The 18279-nt window shown below is 40.1% G+C and overlaps 1 protein-coding gene across 1 annotated transcript in view; it reads right to left on the reverse strand.

The window, feature by feature from the left end:
• Positions 1 to 519: 519 nt before the first annotated feature.
• The window catches only part of vwc2 (von Willebrand factor C domain containing 2), a 49471-nt gene continuing 31711 nt past the window's right edge, over positions 520 to 18279 (reverse strand). The window contains exon 4 of the mRNA XM_087802817.1: positions 520 to 1240. Coding sequence (XP_087658943.1) covers positions 1089 to 1240 — 152 coding nt within the window. The 3' untranslated portion in view covers positions 520 to 1088. The remainder of the gene's footprint in view (positions 1241 to 18279) is intronic.

The raw sequence follows: 18279 nt of genomic DNA on the forward strand, positions 1-18279 counted from the left end.
CATTAATCCAATTCTTTTTATGAAATAAAGTTACTTTTTACCGTATTTTCGCACTTTAATCCATTTTAATATGTACATTGAGGACGTTTAATATAATAAATATGATAAAGAAAATAAGTAAAATACATTAAATTAAAATACTTTAGCTCAACTTAAAAAAAAACTTTAGCAAGTCAATATTTTGGCGCTGCTTTGCTAAAAAGCAAGCTCTGGTGTAACTTAACCCTTGTGTTATCTCAGGGTCAAGGTGACCCGAAGGCCCGAAAACAAATTGGAGCTCAATTGTCATCCTCGACTTTTTCCAAAAAGACTTTAAAATGTCCAAATAACTCCATTGTTCTCGTCTGTAACGTCCCTCTGTATTGAAGGCTGGACATTAGGATCTAAACAGACCATTTAAAGGTACAGTAGGAACTTACTGGCCCTTATGAATGGAGGATTGGTTCAATGGGAAGAGCATTCAGTGGACTGAAAACAGCAGTATCGAGCGTTATTATCATCCTTCACAACTTCTTTTGTACAGAGAGCACAGACCGGCATTTATTTCAAACATGAACACACAAGAAGAATACAAAATAGCACTTTTAAATTAAAACACAAATCCATATTTTTCTCGAAGATATCCCTCCGGTTCTAAGACTACACACAAGCTGAGAACGAGTCCTCGACCACTGCACGGTTGGCGTCATAACAGTCATGTTTCTGTGTCCATTTTAAACACACATATGGTTGAAGAGTTCCGCACAAGTGGCATCTGCACAGTGGTGGAGAGTTTAGTCAATGAGGGTCTTCAAGATGAGCAGTGAGAGTTACAACTATACATTCTGATCAAGTGACAGTACATCGTCTAGTAAAATTCCCGAGGCTATAAAAATATTCAACTAGTCCAGCACCACTCCTAGATTTGTATAACGTCATAAATAAGTCAATACATAGATAAATATATTCTTGTGGATTATAAACCTTCATAAAAGGAGATTAGAAATGCTGACGTGGTTTGGGTTGCCATACGACCCTGATGTCCGGTAAACTGGGTGGAAGTCCGAGAGTGTAAATGCGGATTGGCGCTGGCGTTGCATGCCAATGTTCTAGCTCCGCTGGCACTCATTTTTACTGCAGGTGGCCTGGCGCTCGATTTGCCACGTCCCCTCCTCGTATGTGCAGTAGCAGATCGTACAGTCATCAATCTTCACCTCTCGGCCCGCTGGTATCACCGCGGTGTCCGCGTAGCAATTTGGACCTGTGGGGAAGAGGTGGGAAATTGAAACTCACAGCAAGTAAGAACATCATTTTCATGTGTTTCCGAGGAGAACATATTTTTTCATTTGTGTCACAGAATCGAGGTCACGGTGAACGGGCAGGACTTGACTCGCCGGTACAAGCTGGAGCAAAACTTGGTCAAGCAGTGTTTTGTTTGCAAGTCGCCCAGAATGTTTGCACGGCCCTAAACCTGACATTAATATTCAGGAGTCGGGAGCGTGATGTTGAACTCACAATCTCTAAAAGACACACACACACCTACACACACACACACACACACACAACAAGGTCATTTCTCTGCAGGCATTCAAAAGTCTTTTTTCTTTTGTGTATCAAGGATGGAAAAAGTTTTGAAAAAACGTTTTCATACCAGGATGAATAGACGTCTGATGCAAATTTTCTTCTCTTGTCTGTTGCACCGATATTCAAGCGCAAAGAAACTGAACTGAATCGGTCCGTGCAGGAACACTATTTTACTTGAACAAAAAAGATTTAAAACATCAAAAAAATATTGTCAAAAATGACAATGAAAACAAAGCAGAATCATTCATGTTTTCATTCTTGGGTCTACCTTGGTTAATTGTCAACAAATACTGAGTATTAAAGTAAAAGAACACAAGAAACAAGTTCTATTCAATTTTAAAAAATAGAACTTGAAATTCTTTCTTAAACCAAGATTATAACTACAGTGGTTTACATGCAACTCTTGAGGGACACGTTAAATCAAGGGATCAATAAGAACATCATAACCTCGCTGGCGAGAGCTAAAGAGATAACTACTTAAATCGACCAGGTATATTAAAATAAATGATCTCAAGAAAAAAAACAAGATGAATAATAATCTAGATAACATTATAGTTTGATGTTTTCAAAGTAAATACAACAACAAACACAAAAGATAACCTGACGTCCCTATCATTCAATGTTCATTTTCTAATCCCTCAATATAAATTGGTGGTTCTTCTTTAATTTTTCATACTCATCATGTTTCTCAGTCGTTTTCAAGTCCTGGAATGTGTTTTCATCTTTTTTTTATGCCATATGTGGAGTTCTTTTTTCTGTTCATTCTTTTTTTTTCCAATCATGTCAAGAAACCTCAAGGTTAACAGCTGGATGTCAACAGTGCAGCGTCTTTGTTTGAGATTTCTCCCAACTGCAAAGGAATTGCTTTTTACTCCATTTATTATTGAAGCATGGTAGAATTTCAGATCGGATAAGATTACAGAGGATTTGTCTTTCCAGAACTGGGCTATTGATTAAGAGTTTTGATGTGGATTTCACTCTGCACAGACGAGCGCGAGTTCAAACCAGTTTGGCTAAAAAAAAAAAAAAATCTCAGACGTGAACACAAATGAACAAGAGATCTAACTTAAGTCTATGTGGAGAAGTGGATTTACCACAGGACAAACAGCAGGGGTGTGATATTTTGCCTGAGGCACGAATCGCTAGGAAACACGTTTTCTTGCTGTGACAAACTTGTTTACTTGATCTGTTGACTTTTCATTAAGCTACAGAGCTCCAGATATGATATGGTAAATAAAACAATCATTTTATTTAATTAAAATGATTCGATTTATGTAGAGGGCGCAGTGGTGAGCGCGATCGCCTCCCAGCAGTTTGTATTTTCTTCCCATGTTGCGTGGGTTTACTCCGGGCACTCTGGTTTCCTCCCACATTCAGAGGTTGATTAGGAACTTGGGGAACTTGTCTGAAGGTATGAGTGTGTTTGAGGTCTAAGGTCTAAAGAGTAAGAACTTAAATATGTTGTTCTTTGCGCTTGATGGATCTACTGACTCCTTTAAGAAAAATCTTAAGATGTTTTTATTTGTTCAGGCTTTTCCTTGATTTTCTGGAACTCCTGTTGTGTTATCTGGATGTTCTGTTCCATGTTAGTCTTTGTATCCTTTGTCTTTGTTGTTTTTCTTTGACTCTATGTTCTTTATCTTTATCTTTATACTTAGATTGTGTCATCTTCTTCTTCCGCTTATGTTCTTTTCTTATTTTATTTTTATGTATTATTTTTTTTTTTTGTTTCTGAAAAATTGCTGGCTACTGGAAAAAAACAATTTCAATAAAGTTTTACCTTACCTTACCTTATCAGTTTAATCTTGACCTTTAAAGTATATACTTTATTGAATATTGTTTTGATTGTTTAAGCACTTTGTGACCCTGGTCTGGAAAAGCGCTATACAAATAAAAATTACTTACTTACTTAACTGAAAAAACCTTGAAATCATTCAGTTTAAAATAAAATATTAAGGCTCACAAGCTTATTATGAGACACAAGACATCATAATAATGTATTATCTCAAGAAAATGTACAGAGAGAATTTAATATTCTTCTACTTCAGTGTTTTGCTTATTTTATATGTGGCCTTTTCTCCATCTTGGAGAGCAGTTGAAAAGACAAGGATGAGATATCTCAGGATTTTAAAGCAATTTAGCTCAAACTTACTTCTACAAAGACTTAAAAAAAACAACTTTTCCCTGAGATTTCAGTCCAGCCACGGCTCATGGGAATGGTAGGAAAGTAGGACAGGACTTCACTCGTCGCATCAACGCTACTTTGAGATGGCCTTGCGGTTGTTATCCACACGGAGCACACCATTCCCTCTTGAATAGGCTTTCCGAGCATTCCAGCCAATCAAACGTCATCTTTTCAAATGAAGACTTGAGCGCAAACAGGCTGGCCTTCATCATTCCTCGGAGGAAAACATGTCCTCTCGTCTGCTCCTGCATCGATTGTTTCCCAAAATAGTTTTGGGACAGAAAACGTGATGAATATGAACACCAGCTTGAGGAATTCTGACCGGGCTCCGTCGGTGTCAACGACCTGCCCTGACGGAGACAGATTGAGATTCAACCCCATGCACCGCACATAATGACTCCCCAGAGACTTTTAAAGGACACTTTCCCACAATCCATCACGACTCTTCAGCCGCCAGTTATCAAGGTTGCGTTTTTTATGGGCCGATAGACGACGTCTCACCGATTTATGGTGCAGGCCGTAGTTATTTTGAGTGACAGAAGAGGATTTAGAAATAAAACAAATGGTGTCATCAGGCAAAAAACAACAACATTGGACTCAATCCAAATTGATCAGTGCAAACGTGTTGAGTCTAGTGATGGTCTGGTAAGCTTCATGAAGCAGTGTCATTTTGTTTAGAGGTCAGTAGGTGGCGCCATCAGTTTAAAAATGATGTTTCATTAGAATAGTTGTTCAAAACAAAGGAAAATGGAAACCGCCATCTAGTGGACTCTGAAAATAATGACACTGAAGCTTCATCAGACCATCACTAGTTGAGTTTGATTCCATCTTGTATGTTCTACCTCAAGTTTCCTTCCTGAATCCACAAAAACACACTAATCTCACGTGTCGAACTTATTTTAAACAGTCCACTCTCCACGGTCTCATTGCTTCAGTATCTTCAGACAAGGTTCCTCTCCCTCATTTTGCTACATGGAATCAGAAATGCACTTAAAGACAAAACATAAAGTGACTTGAGCAAATATAGATCAGATAAACGTTCCTTATGTCTTACGTTCTCAGCCTCCAATTTAAAATGTTATCAGAGAGACTTCCATTACTGTCGAGTACTGTTCAATAGATATACATTTTGTTCAACCTGTAACATGTTTGTTGGTCCCTTCAGTTTAAGTTATGAGAGGTCGTCTGAAGCCCTCTAAGACACATACAGAATTACCAGGATAAACAGGTCAAAGTAAAAGAGTCATCCTGCCATCAGGTCAAATGTCAAACATGGTTGTAATGGACAAGTGTATTCACCAGCAGCGTTCCTCTTTTGAGGTGTAAAAGTTCATCAACAGGTTTCCCCCGATGACCCTGACATGTGTCACCCGTCAATCAAGACGCACAGTGGCAAGACCAGCAGGTCCGCCAGCTATCCAAGGCGAGAAAGAATTTATCCGGCTCATATCTGGAGCTGAACAAGACATGATGATATATAAAGACATGACCCAGATACTAGAAAAGAAGTGCATCCACCGGAAGTCACGCAGGTTAACAATAGTGTGGTGTGCATGTAAAGTCTTGTTATTAACATTGTACGATGATGCACATGTTGGCCTTCAATGTTCTGGTAGGAAACTATGATGGTTCTTAAGGGCACAGAATAAAATCACAAAAATGAATCATCTTTTATTTAAATGTTTCGTTCTTGATCATTCAACAATTGCTTTAAGACATTAAAAAGTTGTGGCTGATGTAGAAGGAACTTTTGGAGGCCTGGGGAAGCAGCACAGCATCTTCTCAGCAGGGGTTGACAATCTGTGTCTCTTGAAAGATGAAAAGCATCCACAAGTGAGTGGGTGAGTAGTATTGTCTCCAAAAATAGCCAGCCCACTGTCTTTTGTCAGTTTAAGAGTGTGCCTCTCACCCTGTGTAGCTGGGATAAACCCAAAGCTTATGACCCAAACAATAAAGTTAAGGATTATGTTTTAAGACATGTATCTTTGGAAATTCTCTCCATGGATCTCGATGAATCCCGAAAACATTTTGTTGTTGTGATATAGCCTGAGGCAAATACACACCCGGCCATCACTGACCCCCCAGATACCTGTGATGCTGGACCACTGTTTTCATCATTGTGTCTATGAGAAGTAAGAATAGGGTGTCGACCTGTGCTGACTCCGTAGAGTTCCTGATTGGAATTCCATTTTGCTTATTTCCGGACACGGTTAGACCCCCGACGCACTTCAAGGTAATCTCTCAGCATTGCTCCGGGAAGGAACGTTGTGTTAAAAAAACAAATTACGGGTTGTTGCGCGGAGCTTTAATAAACTTCTCAAGTGCAGCCTCTAGGGATTGTTCTTTTCCTATTATTTCCGAGGAAGTTGCTTCTTCGTAATTGAAATTGGGACGTTATTTGTAGCAACTGAGCCTTGTAAATAGCTCTAAACAGAAATTACAGATGGCTTGTTCTGTGTTGACTCTCAGATACCCGGGAAACCTCTTCACCCGCTCGGCCAAACAAGTAACACCATCTGCTTTTGTCTTGGAAAGTGGTACTGTCAACCACCTGCTGCAACAAAAAAAAGCTTCACTAAATCATCCATTATCTCCCCAAAACCACAGTGAAAATATAAACACTGCCGGGGACTGCATCCCTGCCTTCAGGTATGTGTAACAATGGTCATTTCCTCTTTGCTAACAAGGTCTTGAGCCGCGGCGCCGTATAATTGCGATGCTGATAAATGTTGAGTCTGTCAGCGGCGTCTCATTGGACGGCCAGAAGGGAGCAGGCTGGCACATCAATCAGCGTGAACAGTTTGCAGAGGCCTGTCAAAATGTCAGCCCTAACACATTTATAAGTCCTCAGATGAACACGCACACACCCAATCTGAATAACAAGTCATCATGCGGCCGTGGCGGCTGTCGCTGCTGATTCATCATTAGCAGCTTTTCAGTTGACAAAGGCGCCACACTTTAGAGACACGTGTCGACAAGCACACGCAAAGCATTTTTTTTTTAACCGACTTTAATAAATACTTTTTTTTTTTTCTTGAAGCAGAATTACACAGCAAGACTGTCGCAGTTGACGCTCATTTGTGTTAATTAATGGACCCGGCAACGCTGTGCTTAGTCACAGCAAGTCACCCCATTACGCCGTTGCTCTCGTCACACCCACTGAATCCTGGTTCTTGCTGACTGTGGCTCTGATCGTAGAGATCTGAATGAACTTTCAAACCCACTGATGTGTTTCTCCATGGAAGGCTTACCAGATTCTCTGAAACATTTTAAAGAGATTCCTCTGATTACAGTCATTTTAAGAGGCTTTAATATTCAATATTTAACCCACAATACTGTGTAACTAATGATAAAATCCCCAATAAATCTGAAATAAAGTAAAGTATAATATAACGCCTACTCTGTTGTGATTGGTCAGGGTCTAGATTTAAAATTGTTATTAGATCCTAGTGGAACACAATTCTAAGTTGTTTTTTTATGATGTTGAAACCACGATGGAGTAAAGATAATTATATTTAGTTGCCTTAGTATGGCTAAATATCACTTTTCACTAGTGATGGTCTGCTGAAGCTTCATGAAACAGTGTCATGTTGTTCAGAGGTCAGTAGGTGGCGCCATCAGTTTAAAATGATGTGATGTTTTATTGGAACGGTTGTTCAAAACAAAGGAAAATAGTGCAGAGACCGCCATCTAGTGGGCTCTGAAAAAATAATGACACTGCTTCATGAAGCTTCATGAGTTCATCACTTCTTTCACTTCCAATACTGATTTTACAACTTTCAGTTTTGACAGGTATCAAGATACCAAGTCCATACACTAAGGTGGATGGCGAAATAGATCAAAAGTCTCAAGCTCACCTTTTTTGAGTTAGAGTTTTGGTCCAAGATTCCAATAACAATACAGAAAAATGGACTAGAAAACCCTGTTTTCCAATTCATTCTCATCAGTTCTTTTGTATAAAATAAATTCTACCAATGACTGGATGAGGTATCATGACACATTATGATACTATGTTCTTATTTTCATGAACTAGTCAATCTCTTCTCTATAATCTTGGGTTCTGAAATACTAATTTGGTAAAATCTATTAGCTCAAAAAAGAACGACGACACTATATCACGAGAGCTCGTCAGCGAAGCTTATCTAACTGTCCCTATAACTGATAACATCTAGAAGAGAGTTGATAGAAAAATAATAGTGTGAGACAGGAGTATAGAAAGAAAATAGCCAGTGAAGAGAAAGACAAAATTGAAACTGACAGGTGCTGTGATCAATATTTTACAGGTCCAGAGTTTACTTTGACAAATACGAGCATCGGATAAACAAGAAGAAAAAGCCAAATATGAAGCTCAGTGAACTGAAAGCTCCTCTTAAGAACATGATTAACTTAAGACATGTCTTTCTGAATCTTTTTCACATTAGATAAAGAGATCAAGTGCTGCTACTTCCATACATCATTTTATTAAACTGTTCTGTCACCAGAAAAATGTCCTTCTAGTAGCTCAGGTAGGAGATTTAAACGTCGGCGTAGGTGTGAACGTTTGCTACGTTTATTAAGAACCTTTTTGTTTTCGTGATTACTCACAGGTGAGAGAGCGATCCATCTCTGAGGAAGATGCAGAGAAAATTCTCTACTTGATAAAGTAAAGCGTTCCTGCTGTGCAACCCTGCTCTAGGAACTTAAATATCTCCTCCGACTAATGTTGTCTGTGAATAAATCACGTCTATCCTACAACTTCTCTGTTAATGGGTTGGTAATGAGTTTGTTGTTCGGGAAGATAGGCAGGAGGATCCAGGAGTATGAGGCTTTCACACAGACATGGAGGGGAAGGATTTCAAGAGCTTTGAAGGTGAGCAGCGTGATTTTAAAAGGAAGTCTTACTTAGATGTTTTCGAATCCATTGAGTTTGTTTGAGGATCTTGGAAAGCATTTTTTTTTTTACCTCAACATATAGACTCCCTCATTGTGGAGTCCATTAACCGTTACCAACCTACGAGATCAGAGAAACCCGACCAGCTGGGCCCACTCGCTGCTTTTCCCTCGCACGTGAAATGTGGAGCGCGATCTGAGCAACACTGAGAGCAGGTGTTTATAGACACGTCAGACCTTCTCACCGACGCTCTAATGGGCAGAGACAAATGGACTTGCTCATGAGCAGTTGGACTCGAAACTGTCCCCGCAACCTGTTAAAAACTGGCGTGTAAAAGTGTGAAGGACCATCAGCACCTGCGGAGATTGGCTCGGTGTCAGCGGCACGATAATGGCGACGTTCCCGATCACCAACGCGTCTAAATCTGAACCCTCGAGAGCTCCATTAAAACAGAATGAAAGGAGGCAAAAACAGCAGAAATCACTCATCCTAATGCGACTCTTAAGTAGACCTCCATTATCAAAAAGTGTTTCTGAGAACTTGGTGAGTAGAAAATGTTCCTGCGAGTGCTTGGTTTTTAAATATTAACGTCTCCTTTAAAATGTGCGGGCAGGGAGGTTTCGTGGAAGTGCAGTGTCATGAGAACGTACACTTGCATACGTTGTCGGATAATACTAACGCCCTTGACAGCCGCAGACACGGGGAGTCAGGTGTGCCAATTTAAAGTGTGCATCACAAACAAGAGCCGCGGACGCACTCGCTGACCCCTCGCTATTTAATTTGCCGAGGGTTAACGCGGCAGCCATTATCTTCAATTATGGTGACATTTACAGGCGTATTGTAACTTCCTCGTACGGCTGTAAAAAAAAAAAGGCGGTATTGTCCATGCGTGAAGTGGAAACTGTTTTTCAGACAACTTAATATGGCCTACCTCGTTCGTGTGCTTCTCTGACGGGGATACATAACATTTGGTTGCCATGGTGAAGTCAAATGGGTAAGAACAGTGTAATTGAAGGGTAGTTATAATTTTCTAGGTCATCGTCTGTTTGAGAGATTTTCTTTAAATAAGTCGCTATAACGTCCGATGTACTCAAGTATTATGAATATGGTTAAAGAACTTTGATGAACTCCCACAAGGTAAAAACACAAAAGTCGTCAGAAATATCTTATGAGTTACGAGTTCTAATAGCAAGTCGACCTCCTTAACTTTTGTTGTGACAGAAAAGATAAAGAACAAGGGGTTTTAATGTGATGCGAAACGAAAAAAGAGAATTATTATGTATCCAATCTTTTCATTTGATTGTATAATGTTTGAAATACATTCCTGCAAAAATAATGTAACTCTGAAATAAAGATTTACCAAACCTGTTAATATGGGTAGGAAAGATCCTTCTTTTCAAAACAGTTTTTTTAATGTCATTTCAAGGGTTAGTTCACTCCAAATTCACCAATTTTCTACTCACTATCATGTCAACTCAGGGTTGGGATTATTTGGAGTTTAATCTGATTTTTTTAGAGATATAGAAAAAAAATGTTTGTTTATTTTAATGTAGCAATTTAGGCTCAGTTGTCTTCGTCTTATTCGTCTTCCAAAAAGACACACCCTTACACCTGAAAATAAATGTGTTCGTGGTATCCCTTGTGTTGACTCTGGGTCACGGAAAACAACCTCCCTGGCTTCCATGAATACATATACAGTGGTGGATGTCGGTCATCTGGATCCAGAGACAACACCAGGGATACCACAAACACATTTGTTTTCCGGCCTTCGGGTCAGCTTGACCCTGAGATAACACAAGGGTTAAAAACATCCAAATACCTCTGTGGTGCTCGTCTGTAAAGTCCATCTTGTATTGAAGCCTCAACGTTTGGAATTCCCTGGAAAAACTGAAATAAGTCTATATTTTGAGCTTGTTTTTAGAGCAAGCTGCCAGGCCATCAGTCAAAGTCTAGCGCACTGACACTATGAGGAAAGACTTTAGGCATGATCTCAAAGACCGAAAACTTCCAGTACAAACAGGCCTAAAATACAGACTTTTTTTCTGAACAATTCCTTATGTTGAGGCTTCATTTCAAGAGGGACGTTACAGACGAGCATCATGGAGGTATTTGGATGTTTTTAAGTGTCTTTTTGGACGAAGATGAAGACGACAACAACTGAGCTCCAGTCGCTACATTAAAATGAGCAAACATTGTTGTCTATAACTCTAAAATGGAACAGATTATTGAAAATAATCACTTGAGAACAAAACTGTTGGAAAACCAACACTTCAATCAAGCTTCAATCTATACTTCCTTATCCTTACAACCAATCACTGGAGCCAACATCATCGTACATAGAGACGCCTCTGTCTCCTGAAAGATCAGGTGAGAGACTCACAGTAGAACACATACACAGTGAGAGAGTAAGCCTCCTCAGGAAAGTGGATTTATAAACAAACAAGCACTTTGAGTGGTTTTAAATTATAACTTCTGCAGTGATTCAGACTTTTGATTTATCATCAGTGTGTTTCTGCACTGGCGTAAAAATGGGAAACATGATTGATTCATGATTGATCAGAGGACCAAACACTTCCCCTCTCTGACAGAATTACTTCATTAGCCGCCGGTTAGTTTCTTGCACTAAATGATCAGCTATTTCATCACCTGAAGCTCATCAGAGACTGTACTGCCGCTGAACCCTCCGTTTCTTACCCCTGCTGTCTGTCTCGGAGCAGCGTCATCGAGCTGCGTCAGCAGAAATATCAAATGTGTTGCCTATCGTTTCATCTTATTAAGCGTTATCTTTAATCACCCAGGCTGTGTCCCAAATCGCGCACTTGCACTAAATATTTTTGCGTCCCAATGTAGTGCGAAGCTACACAGAAGCTACGTCACCGACGACGTGTCTTCAGGGCAGATACCGGCGTAAATTTCTCGATAAAACGCAAATTATACCACAAAACAACAGTAATAACACAATGAAAGATAACTTAATAACTTGTTTCAATTGGCAAAAAGTGCCAAAAAAAACTGTCGACGATAGTGTTCCCACTTCCGGTTGTGATCAGCGTTAAGAAGTAGTAGAAGAAGAAGCTGTCGAGTCATTTCTGGTGTAGCGTTTGAAACAGTAAATTTGCGCAATGTGCAAGTACGTGCACCATCTGAATGTGAACTATAAACCAGTGCACTCAGAGAAGGGCGCAATTTGGGACACAGCCCCTGTGGAAAGGGAGAGGTTCACCATATTGGTAACCCAGGGGCCAATTACAACAAATACTTTGATAAAAAGCCTACAAGGAAGGACGTCATCTGAGCAAGAGGAGGGTTTTATCTTGTTCACTAGTGCCGAAGCCAGTTTCTTTCAGGATCAACTTTAAAATTGTGGTTCTCACATTCAGATCTATTCATGGTCAGACTCCTCCTTACATCACTGATCTGATCCAGCCTTACACCCCAGCTCGGGCTCTGAGGTCTGTGGATCAGAATATACTGATGGTTCCATGAACACAGTTCAGGACCAAAGGAGAGAAATCCTTCCAGGCTGTTGCTCCTAAGCTTTGGAACGATCTTCCTCTCTCTCTGTGTTTGATAGAGTCTACTGACTCCTTCAAGAAACATCTTAAGACGTTTTTATTTGTTCAGGCTTTTCCTTGATTTTCTTTAACTCCTGTTGTATTATCAGTTTTATCTGACCTTTAAAGTATATACTTTATTGAATATTATTTTGATTGTTTAAGCGCTTTGTGACCCTGGTCTGGAATAGCGCTATACAAATAAAAATTACTTACTTACTTACTTACTACTTCCCCCGGAAATTTGAAGACATGTCCACAGACAATTCAAGTATGTGAAGAAGAAACATCTTACTTTCAACTGCGATAGTTCTTTAGGTTTTGTTTCCTTTTTTTTTTTGTTTCTTTAGTTTCTTTGACAGCAACGCCAATTTAAATGGCGTGAACTCATCACGACAGCCGTGTGCGTTTTACTGTCATCATCGGACCACCAACCACTGAACAATGTCTCATCAACCCCACATCGATTCCTGGCTTTGGGAGGCAATCAGAAGTGCCCGATCATCGGGAGAGGATTCAAACCCCGCACAGTGAACCAACGTGACCCCGATGCGAGGCTGTCGCTGCCTCCACCACCATGCCACCTCGCTGCCAAACTCTCGACACCATTTTGCCAAAAAATGTGTTCAAAGGATGCCAGATTTCCCAGAGCCCAAGCGTCCAATTAATACTCGTTTTTTTTTTTCCTCCGCTCTGCCGCAGACTCGTTCAACCCGACTCTGCGTCATGTCCAAATATTATTTTAGCAGTTGAGGTCACATAAGTCTGCATATTCCTCGAGTGACTGACTGTGACGGCAGCAAATAAAGCCTGTGCAACACTCGGTGATAAGACTTTCTCAAAGAAGCGTAATTTATTCTGCATCCACGAGGGTTGCACCCGCGCTTATCGCCGTTTTCCGCCTGGAAGAAAAGCGGCTTCCGTCTTCTGCTCGGTGGGAAACCTTCTGAGAAGAACACAACCTGAAAGGCTGCCGATGAATCATCTTCATTTAGATGACTTGTTATCCCTCTCAGGGGCAGGTGTTTAAAGAGATTTCGGTCATGCCGTCGATCGCCTTCCCCCCCCAGATTAGCGCTGACCCCAACGTCTGCTTGAAGAGCGCCTCTTGTTTCCCCGGTGCGTTGCCAAGGAGATGCAAACAAGTGCAAAGGACAAGAGGGAGGCTGGGGCGGCGTCGCTGAGGGCATTGAAACATCTCCGCCTTGCCTTTGAATCCACGAATCCGAACCGTTCAATATTGACGCCGTGAATCAACGTCGCTCAATTCCTCGTTACGACGGCGGCGGAATGAAACTTTAGAGGGTACGGGAGCGTTTAATTGCGGTGTGTTCCGGCCCTTTAAGATAATGAGTCGAGATGATAAGAACCTGCCTCCATTCACAGCTGGTCTTTGATATTCATGAACAACTGTCTGCCGTGGATGTTGGCGATACCTCTCACTTTCATCTTCCTCCCATGGCTCTCCCCACCATTCAGAGGAGAAACAAGTGTGAGGTGGAGTGCACAGCCACCAGCGCAGCTATCGCACGCCTGAGAAGTCCAAGATAAAGCCTGTGCATAATTGATGGACTTATCAAACATTGAAATACTTTATTGGACTTATAATGGCGGAGGGAATGTTGAAGAGCTGTTCGGCTGTAACGCGATGACCCCGGGGGGATGTCTGGTCTAATGAGGGCGACTCTCCTCCTCTCTCCCGAAACGTGACGTGTTTCGCCTTCGTTTCATTATTCCCCCATAATTTAGCTTTGATGTGACACTTCAGATCTCGCTGAGGTCCTCTGAGGTCTCAACATCTGTCGTACAGATGAAACAACATCTGTACACGGCACAAACAAGAGCGACGATAAGAGACCGCTGCATCTTTTAACTAACAAGAAAACGTGTCTCTGACGTTTATTTCAAATCAAATGTTTATTACCCCAAAAATCTGATTTTAATCGTGACAATTCTCCAGGTTTCTCTGTCTGTCTAAATAAAGATAACTTGGATGAGAGGATTTGGAGACTTTCCCGGAAATTTTGGTAATAAGAAAAGTAACTGATTTAAATAAATATAAGATAGATATAAGTAACTCCATATGGTGCAGAGGATGCTGGGAAATTCCCACTCATTGTGTGTGTGTTGTGCAAGAAAAATTAATATTACAAAATAAAATAAAAATTATATAAAGAGGTCACGATCTGAGGTTATATATCTGTAATGTTTACATCAATTTTAGACCCAAGCATTTTTTAATTGGGTTGCCATGGTGACCACGTTGTTCGTACATTGACCGTCTGAGATCACCAACAGTTTTCCATCCCTAACTCAAAACCGTGAGAAGAGTTTTCCATTAAATCTTCAAAAAAAAATTGATTCAAATTTGGTGATTTTTCTGAATTACCATCTGGATCCAGGAGTCTTTTGAGGATTTGTGCCTTGTGTTGGAAAAGGAGCTGATAATGATTGTATAATAACTATCAAAACACTACTGCCTGTTGTTCTTTAAAGCTCATAGCCAGGATACAGTCAACAAGTCTGCGGTGGAAGTGTTCCCATCCATCTGGGGAAGACCCACCGATAGTCGTGTTGTGTTGACATGAGTGTAGAACAAAAGAGAAAGATTTTCAGCGCAAGAAGCAAAACCCTGCATACAACGCAGATCACAAGCTCCCTGTCACATTCTCAACACTGCCTTATAAGAGAACAGTTTCTATTGCTTTTGTCTCATGAAAGCTGGTAACTAAAGAGATCAGCTCTTCTAAAGTGGCTGTTAGTGATGCAATGTTATTCCTTTTATTTGTAACACTAAACCGTCTTCTGGGCAAAGAGCTGGAAAAGGAGGCAAATCAAATTCTTCAGTTTTGTTTCACTGAAAACTATTTGGATCCTGCTTAAGTAATCGTGACTCGTCCAAGTCGTTCTGAGTCATTGTCGCCTCACAGGCCAGTCAGTTACAGGCCTGTACGTTAGTATAAGTTATAGGTTTATGTTGATAAGAAACGTTTATTTTCTGCATTATTAAAATAATGATGATATTAATATGTTAAAAACAAACAGGATTCAGTTCAAGTTCAGCACAATATGGGTGCAAAGGAGCTGCTTGGCAGATGTCTGCACTCTTTGATTGTTTTTCAAAATGTTGTTGTTGTTTTTTTATCTGAAAGATTTGTTCTCTGGACACCTATGAGACATGATCCTTCCAGTGTGTCTAATGTAAGTGGACACTGTCAATATTACATTCAATATGAATGCAACAACTTAATTTCCCCAAATACATTTTAGACGTTCTCTGTGTGTGTGTGTTTGCGTGTGTGTGTATTTGTGTGTGTGTATGTGTTGGGGACATTTTTGGAAATACCCTTTTAGTAGAACGACGTGCCTATTGAGGACAAAAATTTTAAGCTGACATGCTCCAACATGAATTCCTTCTCCAAAATCTACTTATTTGAGATTTGAGAGTGTAAGTGACTGTGACCCCCTCGAACCCCTGATACCCCCCCCCCCCCCCCCCCCATCCGTCTATAATCTAGAACTCTACACCTCTAGCGTAAGTGTGAGGTACTACACCCTGCAATGTCCACAATGTGACTAGAATTTCTCAGTTTGTCGTCATCAGAAACGACAAAGATGATCAGACAAGATTAATCTAATCCTAGATCATTGTTTCATTATTTATATCATACTGCACACAATATTTGGTCGTATCAATTTGGTTTTAAAATTAAACAATCATCATACTTTGGAAACAGACGAGTTAATTAAAAAATAATATTATTTTTGGAAATCAGGGAATCTTTTTACATCTAGTGAGAGTCACACACTCTACACCATTAGACAACTAAACAAATATACGTGGGGTGTTGTGTCAGACGTGTGTGTGTGTGATAATAACAAATGCATTAATCATAGATTATGTAGCTGCTGTAGTAACTGGCCCCATGCAAACATATATATATTCATTGACTTCATCTTCTTACTATCACTCTAGTGTGCATTCATATTGCTGTCTTGTGATGTTCCTGTACTTCCAAATCAGTTTTTTGTATAAGTAATTATTCTTTTTTTGCCTGGCTCCATGATTGAAATTTATAATTTACATTCATAATGTATTTTTTCAACCCATTTTTAATGTCCGACCTTCATTTAATCGACTCAAGTTTTTACAGTTTTAAACATTGCTTAGTATCTCAATGGCACAACACACATACTACATAGAGCTCATTTTACAACCATCAACAGACAGATCTTCATGTGATTTGTGGATCCAGATGGTAATTTAGAAAGAGTTGTAGTGGTCCTGCTGATTGAAAGTGGCATAAATATCACAGAACGATGTCTCTGTGTCACATTTCTTTGCCAGCTTTCACGAAAAGTCGAAGTATAATCCAAGTTAACGGTTAAATAGCTGATGAGTCAAGTCTGGCAGTGAATAAATACAATGACTCGCTTTGCACATCTAAGACCTCCGTGCCAAACTGAAATAAAACTCTCAGCTACTCACAGGAGAGCAGTTTTCGCCATCATGTTCCCAAAGATGTGCGATAAAACTTTCATGCAACACAGAAATGGATGAATAAACATCCACTTTTATGGGGAGGAGAGATTTACGATTTAATGTGATTTGTTGACGTTGAGCCACGTTGGACTTTATTGTCCAGTTGCAACAAGAGATTCCAATTTATGCCTCAATTGTAGAAAGGGAGAGTTCTTCTTATTCACGCACACAATTTCTTCAGTTGGAAAGTGAAACACAAAATGACAAGGCTCTTCCTCTCGCGTGTTTTATTGCACATAAAAGCAGTAATTCTTTGTTATGCTGATTCAGCACTTTACATTTTAAAAAAACGTATGCAAAGGGCAGCATTTTTATTTGGATTCTGCTTGTGACTCTTTTATCATCGCAGATGCTCTGAGCTCCGAAACCAGCTGCTCCTGCTGTTCCTCTCACGCTCTTCCTGCAGACACCCACATTGATCCGCCTCACACTTCCTCCACACATCGGGGGCTCCTCTCTCTCTCTCTCCAGGACGACTCCACTCAGTGGCGGCGGTAGATCGCGCGATACAAGCCGATTACCAACCACTCGTTCTATCGATCGTCGGCACTGATTTACAGATTGAAAGGAAACGGGGAGTAGCTGCTGTCCACTTCAATCACCCTTACAAGCAACAATGTCTTGATTTGACTGATGAACGCTTCAAACTCTACACAGATTTCTGCTTTTTCACAAAAATAAATCAGTTTTTCTTTGGTTTGTTGGAGTTTTTATTGGATCTCTCCAATCGTGTTTCTGATGTAGACCAGAAAAACACAGCTAGAGACTCCATGTTTGTGAGGGAAAGTGACGGATCTACATGTAAACTCAATGTAAAGTTGTTACTAAGTGCAGCAAATAAAGGATAAAGTGCTACAATTCTGCATCTTCCATCCACCATTTTGACTTTCAACTAGCTTTATAATACATTCTCATTTCGATGATTCAGGCAATATCAAAGAGAATTCTGTAAGTTTTCAAAATAAAACACTACGGGACTAGCGACCGAGTCTCGGCCAATGGAGCCAGAGCCAGTCATATTAAACAAAATAAATAGGTTCAGATTAAAGCGCAGCAAGAGGCGTTTTCCTCATTCTACCAGACCTATCTCCTGAAATATGGATATCTAACAAGTAGTGATGGTCTGTTAAAGCTTCATGAAATAGTGTCATGTTGTTTAGAGGTCAGTAGGTGGCGCCATCAGTTTAAAAATGATTATTCACTAGAACAGAAACAAAAGGAAAATAGTGCAGAGACCGCCATCCAGTGGACTCTGAAAATAATGACACTGCTTCACAAAGCTTTATCATGTGAGAAATGAACGAATAGAAACTAATAAACCAGTTTATATAAAAAGTGTATATTTTCATCTTGTTTTTAGGAGAACCACAGGTTTTGGTTTATTAAAATATGACTGACATCTTTTAATAAGGCCGTGGAAAGGGATGAACACATGCTGAATTTCACTTTGATTGGGATGTACAAAGAAAGTTTGCTTGGAAATCCACGCAAGTACTTAGTAGGAAATCAACCTAATCTACTTAGTACATGAGTTCCCCTGGTAATATACCCAGGACTACCTTAG

Source organism: Callionymus lyra, chromosome 11, assembly GCF_982586985.1.
Source record: "Callionymus lyra chromosome 11, fCalLyr1.hap1.1, whole genome shotgun sequence".
Taxonomy (NCBI): domain Eukaryota; kingdom Metazoa; phylum Chordata; class Actinopteri; order Syngnathiformes; family Callionymidae; genus Callionymus; species Callionymus lyra.